The 20,659-nt window shown below is 28.7% G+C and overlaps 1 protein-coding gene across 3 annotated transcripts in view; it reads right to left on the bottom strand.

The window, feature by feature from the left end:
• The window catches only part of LOC142318942 (ubiquitin-conjugating enzyme E2 J2-like), a 31,825-nt gene extending 11,536 nt beyond the window's left edge, over positions 1–20,289 (bottom strand). Inside the window, exons 1-4 of one of the 3 annotated variants that reach the window (XM_075355622.1) lie at positions 19,982–20,289; positions 11,865–12,000; positions 7,881–8,006; positions 637–745 (exon numbers count right to left, since the gene is read on the bottom strand). In XM_075355622.1, coding sequence (XP_075211737.1) covers positions 637–745; positions 7,881–8,006; positions 11,865–11,983 — 354 coding nt within the window. In that variant the 5' untranslated portion in view covers positions 11,984–12,000; positions 19,982–20,289. Of the gene's footprint in view, positions 1–636; positions 746–7,880; positions 8,007–11,864; positions 12,001–13,889; positions 14,005–16,009; positions 16,108–19,981 lie in introns of those variants that run through there. The other 2 variants (XM_075355624.1, XM_075355623.1) reach the window with 2 other exon arrangements.
• Between the last annotated feature and the right edge of the window lie 370 nt (positions 20,290–20,659).

The following is a 20,659-nucleotide window of genomic DNA, read 5'->3' as shown; positions in this document are numbered from 1 at the left end:
GAAAACAAGTTGTACTACTCCAAATGATATATTGATAGCAGAAATTTCCTTTGAAATTTCTTTTGAAACTGATCCAAGAATCTTCACGTACAAACTGCTTTTTCTTGTTCACATTATGAACAGTTTTTCATAAAGAGTTGCTCTCATTTCTCTTTGCCCACAAGTAGTGATGATTTGCCCTATGTGTACACAGAATAGTTGAGCCTTAAAACATCTTTCCTCACACGCTGTTCTACTGCTGTTAAACTGCTAATAGCAGCAGAGATGAAAATTAGAGTTCTCTTGAGTTTGAGACAGGATAAAATGATTTTTTTTAATCTTATGGTTTACAGTGAAATTACAAATACAACCGTTTACATTCCATACTTGCAAAAACATATTTAGCAGATAATGTTCTATAAAATAATGCCTCTTTCATTATTATTTTATTGAAATTAATATTTTTTCTCCTGTGAAAATAATTTCAGAAAAATTAAGGTAAGATATGTCTTACTTCAATATTCTGTACTAGGTAGTTTATTTAATAGAATTTAAATAAATATAAACATGTCCATTTTTTTTTCTATTATTAGAAAAAAATTCTGAATTTGTGATAGAATTTCTAAAATTTACTGTATACCTATAACAATCACTAACCATAAAGCTCAATAAACCAGTTAATATAGTTGAAACGCTCCAAGCAGGGTTCCACGTGTCTGGATGAAAGTCACTGATAGAAAGACACAAACGTGTATTTGTTTTAAACCTGAAAGAGAATAAACCAACAGCAACAATTAAGTTATAAAATCAATTTACATATTAGATATTTACATTTTACATATTTAGTTATAATTACATATTTATCAACAACTTTTGAGGAAAAGATATCAGATAGAAATTTAAAAATAATTTCCTTTTGATTAATCTGGATTTGTTTATTTAGGTCAATCATACACTTTCTTCTAGTCTACATTATTGAGTTTCTAATACCTGGTGTGTTTGACAAAGCAAAGCAAAAATTTAATGACAATTTTTTAGGGGAAACTCTTTTTAAGTCTTATTCCAATGTACATCAAGCATAAGCTTGATGTATGCTTAAGGTGGAGGTGTGGAAATTAAGAATGACTTCAGTAACGTGCTAATAGCATCACCTCTTGACTTCGCACATACATATCAAACCTTTCTTGTATAGAAACATATTAATATTACTTCTTTCATACTCAGCAGTTCATGGGAATTTCTTTTGTACAAAGGAAAATATATTAAAGTTGAGCTGATAACATCATAACCATTTGTTTCTTCCTAATTACACAGAGGTGCTGATTCGGGAGCAGTCTCTATGTGTACTGTGGTATACAGAATCAGAGGTGTTTCCAGTTACAGATATAAATTTAAAGGAAACTACTTCCACCTTATCAAGTTAAAATGGAATATATTTTAAGAAACAGGAGGAGCAAATAAATATTAAATCATACATTTTGTATATTCAAGTTATGTTAAAAAAAGACATCTTTGCAATCACATTATGCATAATCCCATAAAAAATTTGCTGTTTCTAGCAATCCTGAGTTTATTTCATAAATAAGCTGAATATTCAGATTTTTTTTTGTAATTAAATATTCACAAATTAGTAATCTCTCATGCTTAATTTTTTTCTGAGAAATATTTTAAAATATTTTCTCACATTAACACTCTTCATTATGAAGGAAATAGTAGTTAGACGAATCATTAATATCTATGTTAATGATTTGCATGAATCTATTTCAAGACAATCTAAAAACATTTTCATGGAGTATTTCAGTATTATTTGTTTAAAATAATATAATTTAATTACAGTTTAATGTAAAAATATAATGTATTTTTCTTAATATTGTTTTTTTTTTGAATAAGTTTTTATTATTCTGAAAAATAATATAACAATCATCATTAATTCAATAATGATGAAATATATGAAAATCTAGCAAAAAAATTCAGAAATCATTTGAGAAAAAGAAGATTGATTCTAGTACCTTTGAGAAAAAAAGTTAACAAGCTGGATCCAAAAAAATCACAAAAGATCTAGAAAGAAACAATATAAAGGAGGATGAAATAACGAAAAAGATGAATTTCAGAGTGTGAAAAGTAGGATTCCAAGGTGGGAAAGATAAGAAAAAGTGGTCCAAGGAAAGGAAAAAACACATAGCAAAAAGAGTACTGGAAGAAAAGGAAACAAACAAAAGAATTTAATGAAATTGCTATGTGGTCCTTAGTTGGCCATAATAAAGGAAGAAGAATCATTAATTCTTACAGGTAGATAATTTTCTGATTATTGGCTATTTTTAAATAAATTATTTTTACATTTATAATATCATTACTAGAAAAAAACACAGTAACTTCAATTTTATGAGTTAAAAAGAAAACATTTAAATTAAGTTTCAGAACTGTGATGGCTGACAAGGTAAAACCAGTCCTGAAAATGAAACAACCATTTCAAAACAATAATAGGCAACTTATGGCAAACTTACTGGAGAAAGTAAGGAGTAAAGTTGCTTTCTGTTGCCTTCTTTACTGAGCCAAACATACTGTAGTATGTAAAATGCCATACCAACTGAAATATAAGTGACGTTCAGTCCTAAAAGTAACACCTTCATTCTATTTACCATAAGGAGTTCGATATAACAAACATATTATCCTCAGTGTAAATAAGTCTTGGCTGATCTTTTGCACTTCAGGTGTTTTACATGATTAAAACTGTAAAAAGATTGGGACAGTTAATATAAAACAATAAATTATTGTGCTTCTTTCTGTGGTGAAATTATGTATTTAATGCTTCAATTTGTTCCACGGTAGTAGTCTCTTCAATTCATCAAGAAGGTCCAGTATTCAAATCATGGTAAGGTTTGGGATTTTTCATAACTATTTACTAACTTTATTCTTTGTATGTAGTTTCATAATCTGTTTTCTGTATCTTGGTGTATGGTGATGTATCTTGTTTGCTGTTGTTTTGCTGTAACTGATGTGTTTCTGTTGATATTCCTATTATGATGCGATTGCACTATGACAAGTGTGTATGAGTGTGTGTGGGCGTGTAACCCCTCTTCCAGAAGGAATGCTTCGTTAGAGATTCCAGGAAGAGTGCTAGCCAGGGGTGGCGGTTTAGTCGGTAGTGCCCAGGTTTACATACGCATATTAATAACATCTTGCAGCAGCTGTTAGCAAGCTTGACACTGCTTAGGCGTCCATAAATGTGATTCCCCACCTCTTTAACAAAAAAAAGTTTGGGATTTTTCATAAAGGGTTCATTTTTCATAAAATAAATGTAACTGGGTGTAAGCCTCTTATTTCACAACAAATACAAAAAGTAAATAAAAAAATATATAAGTAATATTGTATTAAATATAACCACCAAAACACAGTAATTAGATACATTAAAGTTACCATATTAATTTCAACTTATCTAATTGCTGTATTTTGTTGGTTTATATTTCATATAATACAAAATATTAGTCATCAGTATGTTAATGAGTTATTTGAATTAAAAAAAAAATATTAATATATAAATATACACAAGATCTGTAAATAAAGTAATGAAATTGGTTCAGAAAAACTTTTTATTTACAATCAAATTATACATGGATCTATTACTTATGAAATAGATCCCTTGGGAAGCCACGCAATGCTTCAAATGGTTTTCCCACTCTTCATAGCGTGCTGTAACTCAGAAACTGGAATATCCTTGATGGTTGGTTATATATATATTTTTATATTTTCTACTGTTCCAAAATGGTGTTTTTTTAAAGTAGGGAACAGGAAAAAATTGCAGGGACTCAAATCAGATGAATAAGACTGTTGAGGAACTACGGGAATGTTTTTCTTTCCAAAAATTCATTAATTGAGAGTGGAATGTGACAAGGTGCGTTGTTATAATGTAGCATCCAGTTAACTGTCTGATGGCTGGTCTCACATGGATAACTCTTTTCTGCAGTCTTTCAACAATTTCTCAGTAAATATACTGATTTACAGTCTGTCCTGTAGGAAAAAACTCCTTATGGACAATGTCATTACTATCGAAGAAACAAATTAACATGATTTTGATTTCTGATTTGCTCATTTCTGGTTTTTGTGACACGGTGAGTTTGTAGTGTGCCACTCCTTGCTCTTGTTTTGTTTCTGGGTTGTACTCAAATATCCAAGATTCATCACCAGTAATAATATTTTCTAGAAAATCAGGATCAGTTTCAATTCACCATAGAAGATCGCAGCAGACTTTCACACTGTTGTTTTTCTGTTCAACAGTGAGGTTTTTTGGGACCAATTTTGCATAAACTTTTTTCATGTCCAATTCGTTTGTCAAAATTTGATGGACTGTGGTATGGTTAAAATTCAATTGTTCTGCAATTATTCTAACAGTTAATCGCCAGCCGTATCATATCAAGTCTCTGACTTGCTCAACACTGTCATCCTTTTTGATGTTAACAGCCTTCCAGAGTGTGTATAATTCGCAACTGATTCCTAGCCATCTGAAAATGCTTAAACCACCTAAAAACTTGGGCTTGTGACAGAGCGTCATCTCCTTATGCCCTTTTCAATTTTGATAGTTTCAGTAGCATTGTCAAAGAGTTTTACACAAAACTTGTTTGCGTAACATGGCTCATAATTAATAACACTAATTTAAACACAACAAAAACTCATTTCACAAAAAGTTTGTTTATGTCTCACATGGCAACAATAGACTAAAAATATTAATACCTAATTTAAATCAGCTGTTCATATAACCATATGTTTACTAGTAACTTTACAGTATTGCCACTTTGGCTGTCAAAAAAACTAGTCTCATTACTTTATCTACTGACCTATATATATATATAGGTCAGTATATATATATATATATATATATATATATAGGTCAGTATATATATATATATATATATATATGTGTGTGTGTGCGTGTGTGTGTGTGTGTGTGATTTCATATTGCACGGCAATTTCTTGGGAGATTATATGACTAAAAATAAGAAAAAAAAAATCTCATATAAACATAGGTAAAAAAAAAAACGGTTTGTTAACGAGTTTGGATTTGTGAAAACATTTAGCCCTACTTTCCGCTCCCTCTGTGAAATTAAACAATACAAAAATTCTTTGGGTATAAATTGAGGGGTAAATTTGGTGCATGGTTTTTGATCTAAGAAATTGAATAAAAGTGGTCTGACATCTCTATCTCACTTTGGATTTAAGAAAAACAGGGTAACATATGAAAATTTTTTGTTGGAAAATACACTTTTTTAGATTTGGAATAAAATAACTTTAATTTACCAATAAACACAAATAAAAATTTCTAGTTAACTTTGTGGAGAATTTCATTCTAAGAAAATTGATGTAAATAATGTCCATTAAACGCAAATTTGAGAAGTTCAACTTGAATTAGAAACAAAAACACAAACTGGATCAGAAAGGTGATACGATTTCAAACAGAACAATTTTCATCAATGTTTGAACAACATAATGTAAAAGAAAACAAATAGAAAACTTATCCATAACAGGAAAAAATGAATAAAACATAGATTTAAAAAAAAAATCACACCCTTTTTGTTTTTTCTAAAAATGATTAAATATCAAAATGGTTACTTGATAAAGCTACAAATATTTCTTCAAAGTAGTTGCTTAATGTGGCTGCCTTCTGTTCAATGCATAGTTTAGCTTGGCAAATCCATGCTAACCAGGCCCATCTAATAGCATCATTATTACACCTAGTAGTAGCTAGCTCCAGCTTCTACTATATGATGTATCAATTCTTCTTGTGAGCCAATATGTACAGAAAAGACTAATGACTTCATCCAACCCCAAAGGAAAAAGTCTGCTGGCATGAGATCGGGAGATCAAGGTAGAAATCATATAATCATCTGCTCACTCAGAATATTGTGTACATTACATTTTGAAGGCATACCAGTTCCCCCTACTGCCATATACCAATACCATGCTCTCAAATGATGTCACTTGCAGTGTTTACCATAATGTTTTTAATTGATGTGCTTGACTGAAATTGCCATGTCTTCTATGGCCTCTTGTTTCGTAAAAAATGTGGCATACCAACAAAAACATGTTGCATATGATACAAAGTTCTTATTGGTTCGTTCAACATTTTATATGTTTCAGAAGCTGATTAAGAGACACAAACCTGAATTTTAATGTTAACTGATACTTTTTCCATGCTAAGTAATTACCCAACATACTCTAACAAATGATCAATAACTACAGCAATCAACTTGAAATTGACACAGGAAATAGACAACACATCTGGATACTTATATGCTTGCAGGTCTGCCACTTTGTGTGCTTTAAATTTGCCTGTGAAAGAGAATTAGTCTCAATACTCTTTGAATCACCCTTGAATATGAGAAACATTTTGTGCAATCCATTTTAGTCATAGTTTGAAATGCACTGTATGATTTGACACACATTTTAGAGAATGTCTAACTTTCTTTTCTTAATTCACATGTTTTAAATAGTGATTATTATAATATTACATCTTAATAATTTAGTAAATAGAATAATTTATCTCTCAGATAAACAGTGCAGTTACTGATATTACCAAAATATTATAAACAATTTAAAAAAAACCTTTCCTATCAATTTATTTCAATTACAACTAAAATATTTTACAGAAATAATCTTATTACTAAATAGTCTAATTATTAAATAGAATTAATTAAAATTTAACAATTTAAGAATATTTTGAAATTTTTAATGTGTTCTCACTATAATATTACTTTCCTGGATGCAATCTATAAAGAGAAAGTATATAAATTGGTCCAAAATTTTTGCACCTTTCTGTTGATATACAATGCATATACAAAAAACAAAATAAAAGCACACATGAAAAGCGATTATTAGTATTAGAATATATTCTTATATAAATGCCAATCTCCATGCCAGAGTAGTAAGAGTCTCTGCCTTTTTTTTTATGGAAGGTCCTGCATCAGAACACGGTCAGGTTTTAAACTTTTTTTTTGGCTATAAAATTATATATTACAATGTTCTGGTTATCTCCAAGCAATGAATGTATGAATAAACATCTTTTAGCACATGTATTGGGAGAAATAGAAGCCAACTTGAAAATGTAATTTAAAAGATTTTTTTTCACTATTAGGTTCTCCAGCCTATCCCTGTTATACGATTCAAGAACAACAAAAGGATAGTATCAAGTTTCCAATGGAAAAAACTGAAAATATACAATCACCATCTAGACACAGCGGTCATATATCTCAGTTTATTAATTTTTAGAAACATTTTCAATGACAAATGTCATCAAAATGATACATGTCAGCTCACTTGGGAAATGCCAGAACAAAATCAGTCATTACCAAAGCCACACAGAATGCACAATGTAGCCAAGTAATATTGTAAAGGGAATGAGTTTAAGAAAAAGTTCCATTCTCTCCAATTTAGTAGATTCCTCCAATCTAAAAATTATATTAATTTCAAGGAAGAATCATACACAGATATTTTTGAACCTCCATGATGCTGCACAGACACCAAAATGTCTTTTAACATAATTAACTTGTTTGCAGCGATTTATTTTATACGCTAGATGCGTACGTGCTTAAAAAAAAATAATCATACTGGTTTTATTATCATCACAATTATTTCTACTATGCACTTACTAAGCGATCACATAACATAATATAAATAACTGCAATATCAGCAGGTAAATGTAGCATCACGATTAGTAAATGAACGGCTACTGTCATCTTTCACATGATATTCTTTTATCACAACTTCTGACAGAAGTATTACAAATTTATTGCAGGTTACAATAAGGAATTATCAGATAAAATAAAGAATGTTTTTAATAGTTTTACAATCAAAAAATACTAAAATAAATAACTATTCAGGTATTAAATAAAACAAAGTAAGGCACAAACCGGCCATTAGGTGTCGTCATATAGATGCTCGGCGGTCTGAATGGAAATTCTCTTTGAAAGACCAATTTTCCAAGATACATTCCACCTTCATACGGTGTATTTTCAGGGCCTCTAACTACATAGTACCTATAATAAAAATAATTACATAAATTTTATAAAAGTAAAATTTATATAGCATGAAACAACCTTAAACTACTGTAGTTTATAATAAGGCTATATAAAAACAAAGAGCAATGTGGTACAATAGGGAGTTTGTACTATGACTTCACACAGTTTATTTTCAGATTGCTGCATTATTTCTTAAAAACTGCATATATAGAAATAATAAGGCTTAACAATTTATTATGGGAATTCTCCATTATTAAGGTACCACTTTCCATTATTGGCTTATTTTTGTATCAAAGATATAAGCTCATTCTAGATAATTACAGATATTACTTAAAATAATTTTTGACTTCTGTGGACTTATAAGTTATATTCTTATTAACATCAAATACTGTCCAATGTAGTAAAAAAAAAAAAACATTGAGAGTGGTAAAACAATAACAAAAAAGTTATAAAAAAAAAAATTGAGTCGTAAAAAATAAATTTCAAACTTTTAGGATATCTCAACATAATTTTATTACAGAAAAAATTAAACAAGAATATCAATAAAGCAAGATACCTGGTATCTTAAATTCATAATCTGTAATTTATGTATAAGGGTCAATCCATTTGAAGTGTCCCAAAAAAATTAAGCTGGTTGCTTTACCCAATTCAAAAAAATTGAAACTACCCACTTGTTTCTTACATTTCTCAGGACCTTAAAAATATTATTTTTATATTTTTTATTTAAGCAGTTTACCTGTGGTGGCCATTTTTGTTACGGTGTGCAAAGCTAATTTTGTGATGATAATGGTTTATGGAAAGAATGATAACTAAAAACCTATTGGTCCTGGAAAGATGAAACAAAAAGCAATTTATTTTATTTTTCTTCAAGGTAAAAGATTGGTTACCTACCTCTTCTTTCTATGAGAAGATTACCAATAAAGTTGAATATGAAAAACAGTGGAATTTCACTTTTGATAATTTTTTCAAGAGGCAGGGATGGTATACACAGTTTGAATTATCTGTTATATGTAGGTATATGTTAGTAATTTTACCATAAATAATATTAATGGTGATAAAAATCTAAAATTTGCAGAACTTTCAGTGTTTTTGTAAATGTTTATGGCAAATAAAAAAGTTTCTTGTACTAATAAAAAAGTTATAACCGCTCAAAAATCATGAAAAATCTGTTAAAAGCGATACCATTTTGACTCATTAATAAGTGCTCCAAGGAGGTTTCTTGTCTTCTTGGCACTTTAATAATTTTATACTTATTACTATAGTTGAAATTGACTTATTTGAACCATTCACCTGCAGTGCTCATCTTCATTGACCTGTTCACATCTTTACAGTGTCTCAAATTTCATTCTGTGTTTGGAAGTGTTTATTAAATAAAAACGTTTTACTTAATAATATTATATTTGCAAATTTTAAAATCAATTTAATTTTTACATTATTTTCATATAATTTCACATAAAACAATGAAAGAACAATGTTCCATATGAATTTATGTGAATGAAGTGTTACAGTGTATGGTACAGTACATTAAAATTTGTGAATTTAGTGATGAAAACAACAACTTCTTTTTTTACATGTAATTTCAGATGTCACTAGTGTTTGTAAATATCATGGAAAAAGGTTTTTGTCAAAATTCAGTCACCTGTATGGACAGTTCTGTTGTGACCCTTTGAGAACTCAAAAAAAAACAGTTAAAAAAAACTTAACATTAGAACAAGCTCTTGAAGAACATATTTTTCCAAATTTAAATTTAGTTCCTGGAAAGTTTCTTTGTGTTAACTATTTCAAAAGTGTTTTTTCTCAGCAGAACAAAGAACTGTATGAATGCGAAGACCGAGAGCAATACATTGCTCCACATCACAATATTGAACAATTGGATGCTGCTTGTAGCATTTTGGGTTTATCACCTTCATCAAAACTGATAAAGTTGACATCACTTGAACTAACTACAGTGACGGGTTGTTCTCACACAATTTCAAGAGAATTATCAGGAGAGATATCAGAGCTGCTTGAAACCACACTAAATGTTAAACTTCACTGCTACAAAACAGGTTATTTCACTGAAGAATAATTAGAATTTTGCTACAATCTTCGATAGTGATTACAAAAATAAAAATGAATTCTTGAAAAAAGATATAGGCTGCTCATTGAAATCTCAGTTTGAGTAAGTTTTATGAGCATTTTTGAATCAAAATTATATTAGGTTACTGGTATTGGTTAAGTTATCATTAAATTACGATCTATCATTAATAATTTAAAAAACTATTTTAGAAATATTGAAAACCCCAACTTCAACACAATATAGGGGGTAAATATAAAACATGTAAAATGCAAAGAAGATGAGAAACCCCCTTGGAGCACTTATTTAGCGAGTCAAAATGGTATTGCTTTTAACAGGCTTTTTATGGTTTTTGTGAGGTTATAACTTTTTTAATTAGTACAATACACATAAAACGTTTTTATTTGCCATAAACATCTACAAAAATAATGTAAGTTGTGTAAATTTGAGATTTTTATCACCAGCCCCATTAGAGTTATTTGAAGCCAAAATTTGATTATAAAAAAATTAGTTTTCAAAAATTCACAAAACTTTAGGGGTAAGTAAATCATGATTAATATTATTCATGGCATAACTACTAACATATACATACATATAAAAAAATAATTCAAACTGTATATGCCATCCCTGGCTCTTGAAAAAAATTAACAAAAGTGAAATTTCACTGTTTTTCATCTTCAACTTTATTAGTAATTTTCTCATAAAAAGATGAGTTAGGTAAACAAACCACTGGACCAATCTTTTACCTTGAGAAAATGTGATTAAATTTCTTTTGTTTCATCTTTCCATGAGCAATAGTTTTTTAGTTATGATTTTTTCTGTAAATCCTTACAATTACAAAATTAGGTGTGTGCACCATAACAAAAATGGCTGCCACAAGTAAATTGCTTAAATAAAAAATTTAAAAAGAATAGTTTTACGATTCTGAAACGTGTAGGAAAGAAGTGAGTTAGTTAAAATTTTTTTTGAATTGGTCAAGCAACCAGCTTATGTTTTGTTGGGACACTTCAATTGGACTGACCCATAAAGGGCAGCGATGTGCTACAATGACTTATTTTAATCAAAATAAAAACACTCACTCAAGAAACAAAATAGTTAAAAGCTTGTTTAAAAATAGACATTTAGATAATTTGCATAACTAAACAATAAATTAATTATTAAATTAATCATAAATAACATATTTTTATAAAATGTAATTAATTGAATGAAACTGGTGGATGTATGTTAGGTTATGGTAGACTGTAATGGTTATATAAAACTTGACATAGTGGTTACTTTAAAAAATGCCACGTTAAATTTTTAAGAATAACAAGATCTCATGTCAGGCTTCCTGAAGAGAGCAAGGAATAAAGCGGTTTCTTGCAGCCTACTTCACAGTCTGATATTAGCGTGCCATAAAGGCATGCTGCCATATTCTGAACTATAAGTAACATCTTCATTCTGTTCAAAGGGGTTGGCTATTTAATAAAAACAATTACCTGGTCAGCAACTCTCCTGATTACTATGGCTTATACCTAAGACACCTTACTTGCATCACAGTTATATAAAATAAGGTGATAACATAAAGCATCAAATTAATGTACCTCTTTATGAAAAATAATATATTTCAATCTATTTTTATTCACACTATCTCCACTCAATAGGAAAAGTGATAATGCATAATTTCAATACTTGCTTTACAAATGGCAAAATATCTGATATGAAATTGTTTCATCTTTCTAAAATTTCTATTATGATACTTATAACCAATCTAAATCAATAATTTAAAATTTACACAGCATCATCAATAATTTAATGTAAAAAAAATAATGTCGGCATACCATTCAAGTATATTAGATGGTAAAGGTTCAGCTACGACATAAGGAACAGGATCTTTTTTTAAACGCAGATAATCTTGTTTTAAACGTGAAACAGCACAGTTAGGTTTTCTATTTGACATTTTCTATACAACAAACACTGAAACAAATTAATTTTATTATACAAACATCAATAATAACAATGTTTATCTGTAATTGAATAATAATAATTATGTATTATCTCCACTCTAAAAAGTTCATTTTTGTTTAAAATAATTACTAATTTTACCAATTAATAAAGGTTTCACTTTAATCTAATATTTGTATTATGTCAAGAGATGTAATCATTAGTTTAATAAAAAAGAAAAAAAATTCTTAGAAACAGTAAATCTGATGTTATTTAATTTGTTAAGATCATGGATTGTAGTATACATTATAGTCACGGGAGAGTGCAGTTTTAAAGTGAAATCTGATTAATGATATCTCTCTAAATGATACATTTTAGCAAAAATATAAATTGTTACACAATCTTTTAAATTATTATGGAAAAAATTATTAAATCTTGCCTAAAACAACTCTAATGCTTATTTAGTTAAGTGCTATGAGTATATAAATAGTTAATGTTTGATTCTATCAGTGTTCACTTAAAACTGACAAATTACTGGAGCAATTATAAATAATTTATTCAGTGATATTTTTAACAACGAGAATAATTGTAGGCAAAAATATCTCCAGGTGACTCCATTCCTGGGTGAGTAGTATCTGTATACAGAATTAAAGAATGGAATTAGGGGGTGCGAGGGAAGGCACCTGATTTTTCTCCATTTTTCTTTAAATTTTTATTACAAAACCATCAATAAGGTATAGTAGCATTTCTCAACTCGGGGTTGTGATATTATAGCCTACAACTTTACAAGTAAACAACACTAAAACCATTTTATAAGAAAAAAGATCATTTATTATATACATTTTACTTATAATTATTAGAACACATATAAAATTAAATTAATAAGATGGTTGCATTTGTTTTTCATTTAAAAGTTTCTCCATACATGTATTTATGACAAAAGCAAATTGTTTTCAAGTGATAAACAACAATTCCTATATTTAATTTTTAGTACACCTAGGCAAAAAATCCTTTTCACAATGGTAAGATGTGGTGAAACGGATTAATATTTTCAATGGTCTGAGGCTAAATTTCAATATTCACTTCGACAAGCAAGCCAAGACATATCTAAATAGTCAGAAGTGAATTGTAGTCTAACAGAATTTTATCGGCAGAATTTTGATGAGCTGATCATGAATCTCAACGGTAACATAGCAGCTGCAACAATGTTTTCACTAAATGGATTCAGTACCCATCCCTTCAATAATACATCAGCATATGTATTACAACAAAAATACACCACCTAAGTAAGCCAACAGCAACATATACTCATTGTTCTGTAAAAACATTGAGAATGGTGTTTGTTTGTTTACCCTGGAAAGATATTATTAATTCATCTAGCATTTCCAATAATCAGGTTAACAATTTTCCCTGCGATAAACATCTGACTTCTGTATGGAAGAGAGATTTTTTTCTTTTTGCCTATTGCATTGCATAATTTAGCAAAAGCATATTTTGTAATGGTTGACTTTTTTACAGCTTTACAAAGAATTTGTTTGAGATTTTCTAGAATATTTTTTGAGGCAAGAGCGTGTCTGTGAAAGAAGCAGTGCATCCATTCTGTCCTTGGTATAAGATAATCTTTTAATTTTTTCAGAAATCTACTGTTCTTTCCTGTTATCATCTTAGCACAATCACTACATACTACAATATATTTTGTCCAGTCTGCGTTAACAGTTTTCAGTAACTTCATAAAAAAAGGGACAGAAAAGACAATTGTCCGGTTACATGATTAGGTACTGATTTGCAAAACAACATATTTTCTTTGACTGATGACTGATCTGTTCCTATCACATTCATATCTACAAAACGTAAGAACTAAGAAATGTTTCCCCACAGCTGTCGATTAATCAAATTGAAAAAAAAAATTAATTTGAACTCACTTTCTGAATTATCTGAACGTGAACATCACATCATAGTGTCATAGATTCTTCGTCTTTATACTGGTGTTGTTTTCAATTATGAATTATTTTCAATTTTTTTTTGCTTCCTTCACGCGTATTAAAACAGTGACCATATCAATTACTACAGGCAATATGAGGTTTTCTTGATTGTATGGGGTTTGGAGATCTTAGCTACTATTAATACTATGAGATAAGGCGCTTAAAGTGATCTTTATCAGTATGGCTTGACTTACAGATAGAACCTTGTTGATTTCTTAAAGTATGTAATTTTCTTTCGAAAAATTTCACATCTTATGATCTGGATGTTTAGTTTCAAAGTGTTGAATTAGCCTAGATGGCTTCATACTTTCATCGGAGAGGACTTGCAAGCAAAAACACACTGCGGCTTTCCATCCAATTAAGTAAAACCGTAATTCAAACAACTGCCATTGTACAATCTTGTCTTTTTTGCAAATCTACTCACTTTTTAAAAATTTTTTCACATATTTAACTATTTTGCATAACAATCTAAGTGAAAAAAACCAGTTACACCATTTGACAGCAAACTAAAAAAAAGAAACCTCAATTATTACTATTTGCAGAACTGACATTCTGCAATCTATTACGCCTCATTTATACTGCTGAGAGCACAACCAGTTCAAATGCTATCATATATATATTCGAACATGATGCTCTCACAACGAATATTATGCAAACAGACCACATTATAAGGAGCATGTACACATTAAGTTGGCTGTTCATACCACTATCGATACAGCTAAATAGTTTTAATTATGTTTTGTTGGGTTGTGGTTGGGGAGGGGGGGACACAAAGTATTCATATATATTTTTTTCTAATTTCTGCGGGTCATGTAACTAAAAAGGTTGAGAATCACTAAGATAGAGGAAATATCTTTATAATATTTGAATTGATAGTAATTAAAATAACCACAGAATTGAGGATGCACAATAGGTAACAATGACCATTCTATTTATGCAATCATCTGTTTACTGTCTGCTATGAATTTGAAATTGCTTCCTCGCTTTGTCATTATTTAGTTAGTTGTTACTCATTCAAAGTATTACATGTTATTATACGTTTTGAACATTGCTGTTAATAACCTTTATTATGTTAGACGGATATTTGAAATTTGCCTGGAAGTGAAGAAAAGGTGTGTGCCTTCCTTCAGCAGGTATTCTACCTGCTTCTAAGATGGAAAAATTATCATGATATGAAGCTTTACTTTGGTGGAAATGTGGAGTGGAGCTGCAAATTTATGCAAATGCCAAAATAAGATTAATTTGCACATAGATAACTGGCCAAAAAACCACGTATTTTGCTTTAATCTACCAACCTTGTGCTTCTTCTACTCCTGGTTCAAAGATTTTATATTTTTTAAATAGATTCTCCATCAATTTAAATTGTGTAATAAACAAAAAACTGGAACAATTACATGCGGGAAGTGTGCACAGACGCACTAAGCAAGCAGCCCATTGTTAAAATCAGAGAGGCAGATAAAATCATCTAGACTGATGAGAGGTTATTCAGTAAAAGGAGGAGGAAGAATAATGCTGGCTGTTACTTTCACAACGGATATTCAAAGGCATATGTCTGGGAATAGAGACAGCTGTTTCTGAGCAATCCTTAAAGCTAAGAAATCATTTTGGCCTCCAGTTACATAGTAGTAACAATGCCTATCTTCATTTGGGAAAAATTGGGTTTCTCGCCCTGTTAATAAGTAAATAACCATTAAAGTTATGTAATTATGCAAATAACTGCTAAGATGTACTTCACTTTCATCTTATCTTTGCATTCCATGTAAATCTAAAGCAAGAGAAGATTTTTGTTTCAACCAACCAACAAACCCAGCTAACTTTGGATCTGTTTTGTTTAACTTTGATAAGAGCTTATGCATAAACATAGCTTGTTTAAATTAATCTTAATAAAATAATTTATTTTAATTAGATGCAAGTTCCTAATCTAATTAAAATATCTACAAATATAAATAATGTAACAGTGAAATCTTAGAAATCCTATTTCTTCACTATAAATATTTACTAGTAGGCTATTCCTTGACCAAAAAAAAAAAAATATTAGATTTTTAGTATTTACTACTTACTCAGGACATAGTTAAAAAAAGGACAAGTTAAATTTACATTCCTTTGTAAAACTTTATTTACTTTAGTTTACATATTCTCATTGCATTCTAGCAAAAAACTCAAACTCTGGAAACTACAAAAAAAAAAGAAAAAAAAAGTATAACTATCACAGTTTTTTGAAGGGTTATGGGAACAATAAATAAAACTTGGAAAAATTATTATTGTAGGTATATAAAATATATTTTTTTTCTGGGATTTTGACAGAGTAATCTTTTTGAAAAAAGTGTAATCCATAAAATTGAAATTAGTATGGAACACAAGGTAGCTCTGCCTTTTTTTTATATCTATACACACAACTAAACAATAGGTCAATACATTTTATAAAAATAAAAAGCAAGTTTAAATGTTCCTAAAATCCTAGGATTTCTCAAATGTAAAAAACCACACACATTGTCGATCAAATTTGACTGACTCTCTTATTAGTATAATATTTTTCAGTATTAAGATACAGTTACTAAGATAACAGTTGGCAATATTATGTTAATTCTAAAAATGCAAATTTATTCTCATTTTATAAATAAAAACACTACATATGTATTGTGATGGCAGTCAACAGTTTGATAAATTGTGATCCAACTGTTGGCCAATTGTAATCCATTACAAACTTCAACTGCAAAATCCAGTGAAACATGTTAAGGAATGAAAAATAACAAACCAAAGATATTAAATGTTAATGTCCACTTTGTGTAAACAGTGATTTATTTATTTTTAATACTTCATTTGCTAATATATTCACCAAAATTAGAAATTTTAGAATTAATAAAAATTCTGAAAAGGGAACTGTTTAAAAATGTTTTATTGAAAGAATGCAACTGAAATTTGAACAGAAATGTAGAAATCTAATATATGTAACAATAATTTGTACTATATATTATGAGTTACACTTAAGTTTTATGTAGAATGTTAGAAACAGTAGCTTAAAATATAAGCAGGAAATTAAAACATAATACATATAGAAATGAAGTATAGAAACTATAACTTTTGATTATATTTAATAGTATAATGTTAATACCTCAAGTAACTTTGTTAATTTATTGAGTAAACCTGACCAAATAATACATAACAGTAAAAAAAAAAAAATTAACATTAGTATATTAATAAAGAAAATTTTTAAAAGTATATTCACAAAACACACTGCTTCCCTCAAAAAACAGTTTAAAAACTTGAAGAATATATTAAAATTATAAATCCTCCTACATTAGAAAAAAAACAATACTTATATTCAACCTCATGAACCCCAATGAAATTAAGCTTCTGATAAATAAGTTATCCAATATGAATTGGAATTTAATCACAATCAAATCATTTATAGATACCAAACACTACTTTTAAAAATGTATAATTTCATTAATTATTGCTGACAGAATTAATTATTACAATCATTATTTAATTAATATATTTATAATAAACGCAGTATAAATCATTAATTATACTGTACAATGTTGTAACATGCTAATTTTTTTTTTGTTAGAAATAAATACATTTTCCCACACTTTTTTACCCTGCTATAGTTTTATCAGAATTGCAGCATACTACATAATATGAAACTTGCTACATAATATATCTTTAGTTTACAAAATTATAAGTAAATTTCATTATTGTTGTATTTTCTAAAGTATTTAAAAAAATTATGAAAATTGACTTTTAACTTTTCTTGAAAAGCATACCATATTAACAAAGTTTCAGCATGGTTTTGGGAAAAAATTGTCTACTGATATAGTCTGCAGAAGGTACCTTGGGCAGAGAATGCACGAATAAGGAAGAACTAACTACTCTAAATATGAGAAAAGAGAATGTTGCTAAGATCAATAGTGAAGCGGAAGAATAGTATGGTTGGTCATCTACTACACTACTCAAGCTGGTTCACCACTCTCTAGGGGGGGAAATAGAAGGAAGCAAAGGATGAGAAAGACAAAGACAAGACTTCATGGATGAAGTAAAGGCAAGAAGACCATACAGGAAGTCAAAAGACTGGCTCCAGAGAAAAAAGATTGTAGACAAACCTTTGGATTGAAAGAAGAAAAGACTAGTAGCTATAGCATTAGAGGAACTGTTTACAATTCTTTAAAGTCCTACCTTAACAATTATAAACAAATGGTTAAAGTTTCATCTTCTGATAAGAATACACATGTATAAGTGTTCTTGGTCCCTTACTTTCTTATTGTTTATTAATGACATGCTTCAAAATCTTGAGCCATTCATTGGAACCCTTTTTGCAGAAGATACAACTGTATCTGAAGATAATTATTTAAAAGCATGTGAAGATTGTACAGTAAACTATTCACTGGATGAATTTTAACTTTAAATTTTGATAAAACTGTTGCATTGTGGTTCTCAGGTTGATGTAATATTGCTGATCCTGTGGATGGAATTTCCGTTAATGATACAGATAGATTCTGTTGCCCCAAAGCAAAACTTCTACATGTTTTTATAAGTTCTCTTGGAATGATCAAATTGATTTTATATGCAATAAAATCAAGCCATACTGCTGTGCTTTGAAGTGCCTTAATAAAATTCTAAGATCGTCATCATTACTGGATATTTATTATGCCTACATATATTTTCATATAAAGTATAATGTCACCTCTTGAGACTCCCTCAAACAGTCAAAATGAGTTTTTAAAATACAAAAATAGGTTGTCAGATCCTGGTGCTTGCGATTAGAAATTGAATAGACCTATATTTAGAAAATGAAATGTTAACTTACTTATCCTTGTGTTTATATTTACGGATGTTCAATATTTGCTAAAACAAAAGAAGGTCACTTATTCTTAAAAAATAACAATAATCTACCTTTACCAAACCAAAGGAACTGTTTTCTTATAACTCAACAGAATACTTAAGCTTATGAGAAAGGACCTAATTTTGTTTTTACTGACCTTTTTAAAAATTACAGAAATATCTATTTGAAATATAATATATACTGTTATTATTTTGAAATTATACCAACATTTGAAATATTTATATAATATTATATAACTCTGTTGATGAATTTTTAAATAATATTATGAAATAAAAAAAATATTTATTTGCATCCATTCAACATATACATAAACATGTGCTCAATATAGTGAGGTATATGTTTTTGAATTACCAGTTATTTTGAAGTATTTTTTTATATTTAATGTATATTTATCTTAATATGTCACTTGTTTGTATTTAAATAGTTAATACAAACCTCTATTTTTTATCTTTAATTTTGTTTTTATATTTATAATTTAATTTCACTAACGTGATCTGTATAACAAATTTTTATGTTCAGAATAAAGATTTATTTATTTATGTATACAGTATGAATAATGATAAGCAAATCAAAAATGTGGTACATTACAATGGAATACAGCAGAGTACTAGATCATGACATAATGCAAAAGAATGAATGTAGTTATGAATTACAATTCTTGTATTTCAAACAAAATTTAATCAATATAACACCACTGAACCAAAATGAATTTCAAAAATTTTAAATCAAATCCTAACCTAACAATACAGTTTGGACTTTTATCATAATACAAACATGTATTTCACATGTTAAAAAATCATCATAAATAACACAAAAATGTTTTAAGTAGTGATTAATCTAATCATACAGAATAAGGAATAATAGTAATCGTAATGCTAAAAGACTATTTGAAGGTAAAAATGCATAAATTAAATCTAACTTCACAACAAACGTTTCTATAATTTACAAAATCAACAGAAATTAAGTATTAAAGTATAATTAATAAATACAAAGTAATAAACGGATTTGACGCTAATTATAAGATTTATCTCATTATAGTTTTGTACTTCAGATATGTTTTTAAAATAAGAGTCATTACTGTATGGTAACTAAGATGTTATCATTTTCAAGGCTGTGGGTGAAACACAAAGTAAGCAATATAATTAAATGAAAAGAAGTTAATTAGCACATTAAAGGCAGAAAAACTTACCTTAAAATCAAATCACTGACAAAAATGATCACTCATAACTATAATACTATTTTAGAACTTCTATAAAATGGAATACGTCATTGACCTAGCAGAGCCAGACATTACAATTGTAAATAAAATTTTTCAGTCTTAATAGTCTTTCTTAACAAACGATACCTACGGGCAATGTACAAGTGAATACGTAATGGACCTTAGCACACTCGGATTCACATTAAATTTCTAACAATTAAACTTTCGTTTCTCCAAAACCAATTTGACACACAGCAGTAATCTTTCATCAGCTGATACAAACTTCAAAGTCAAATTTAATACTGAAAGTTAGTATTAGGTATTCAATTTTTAAAATAATGTAAAAAATCATAGCAAATGCTAATTACAAAAAATATTAGCTGTAATTTTATACTAAGTCCACATAAGTTATATTTTATTTGGGAAACCTAAAATTATTAGTTTCTATACTGATTCTGGGTTTTTGAAATAATTCGTGCCTATGAGATTCGGAAATTTACGTATTACAGAGAAATATTTTCGCAGCAAAATAATAATAGTAATTTTTGGTTAAACTACCGCTAACGATTTGGCCATTCCATCGTTATTGATATAATACAATATTATTTCCTTCTAGAGATGTATTTTAAAAGGATTTTAAAAATGTTAATGGAAACTTAAGTCACACGC

Source organism: Lycorma delicatula, chromosome 2, assembly GCF_047948215.1.
Source record: "Lycorma delicatula isolate Av1 chromosome 2, ASM4794821v1, whole genome shotgun sequence".
Lineage (NCBI taxonomy): Eukaryota > Metazoa > Arthropoda > Insecta > Hemiptera > Fulgoridae > Lycorma > Lycorma delicatula.
The sequence above is the reverse complement of the archived record's forward strand: the minus strand, read 5'-3'. Positions and strand labels throughout refer to the sequence as shown.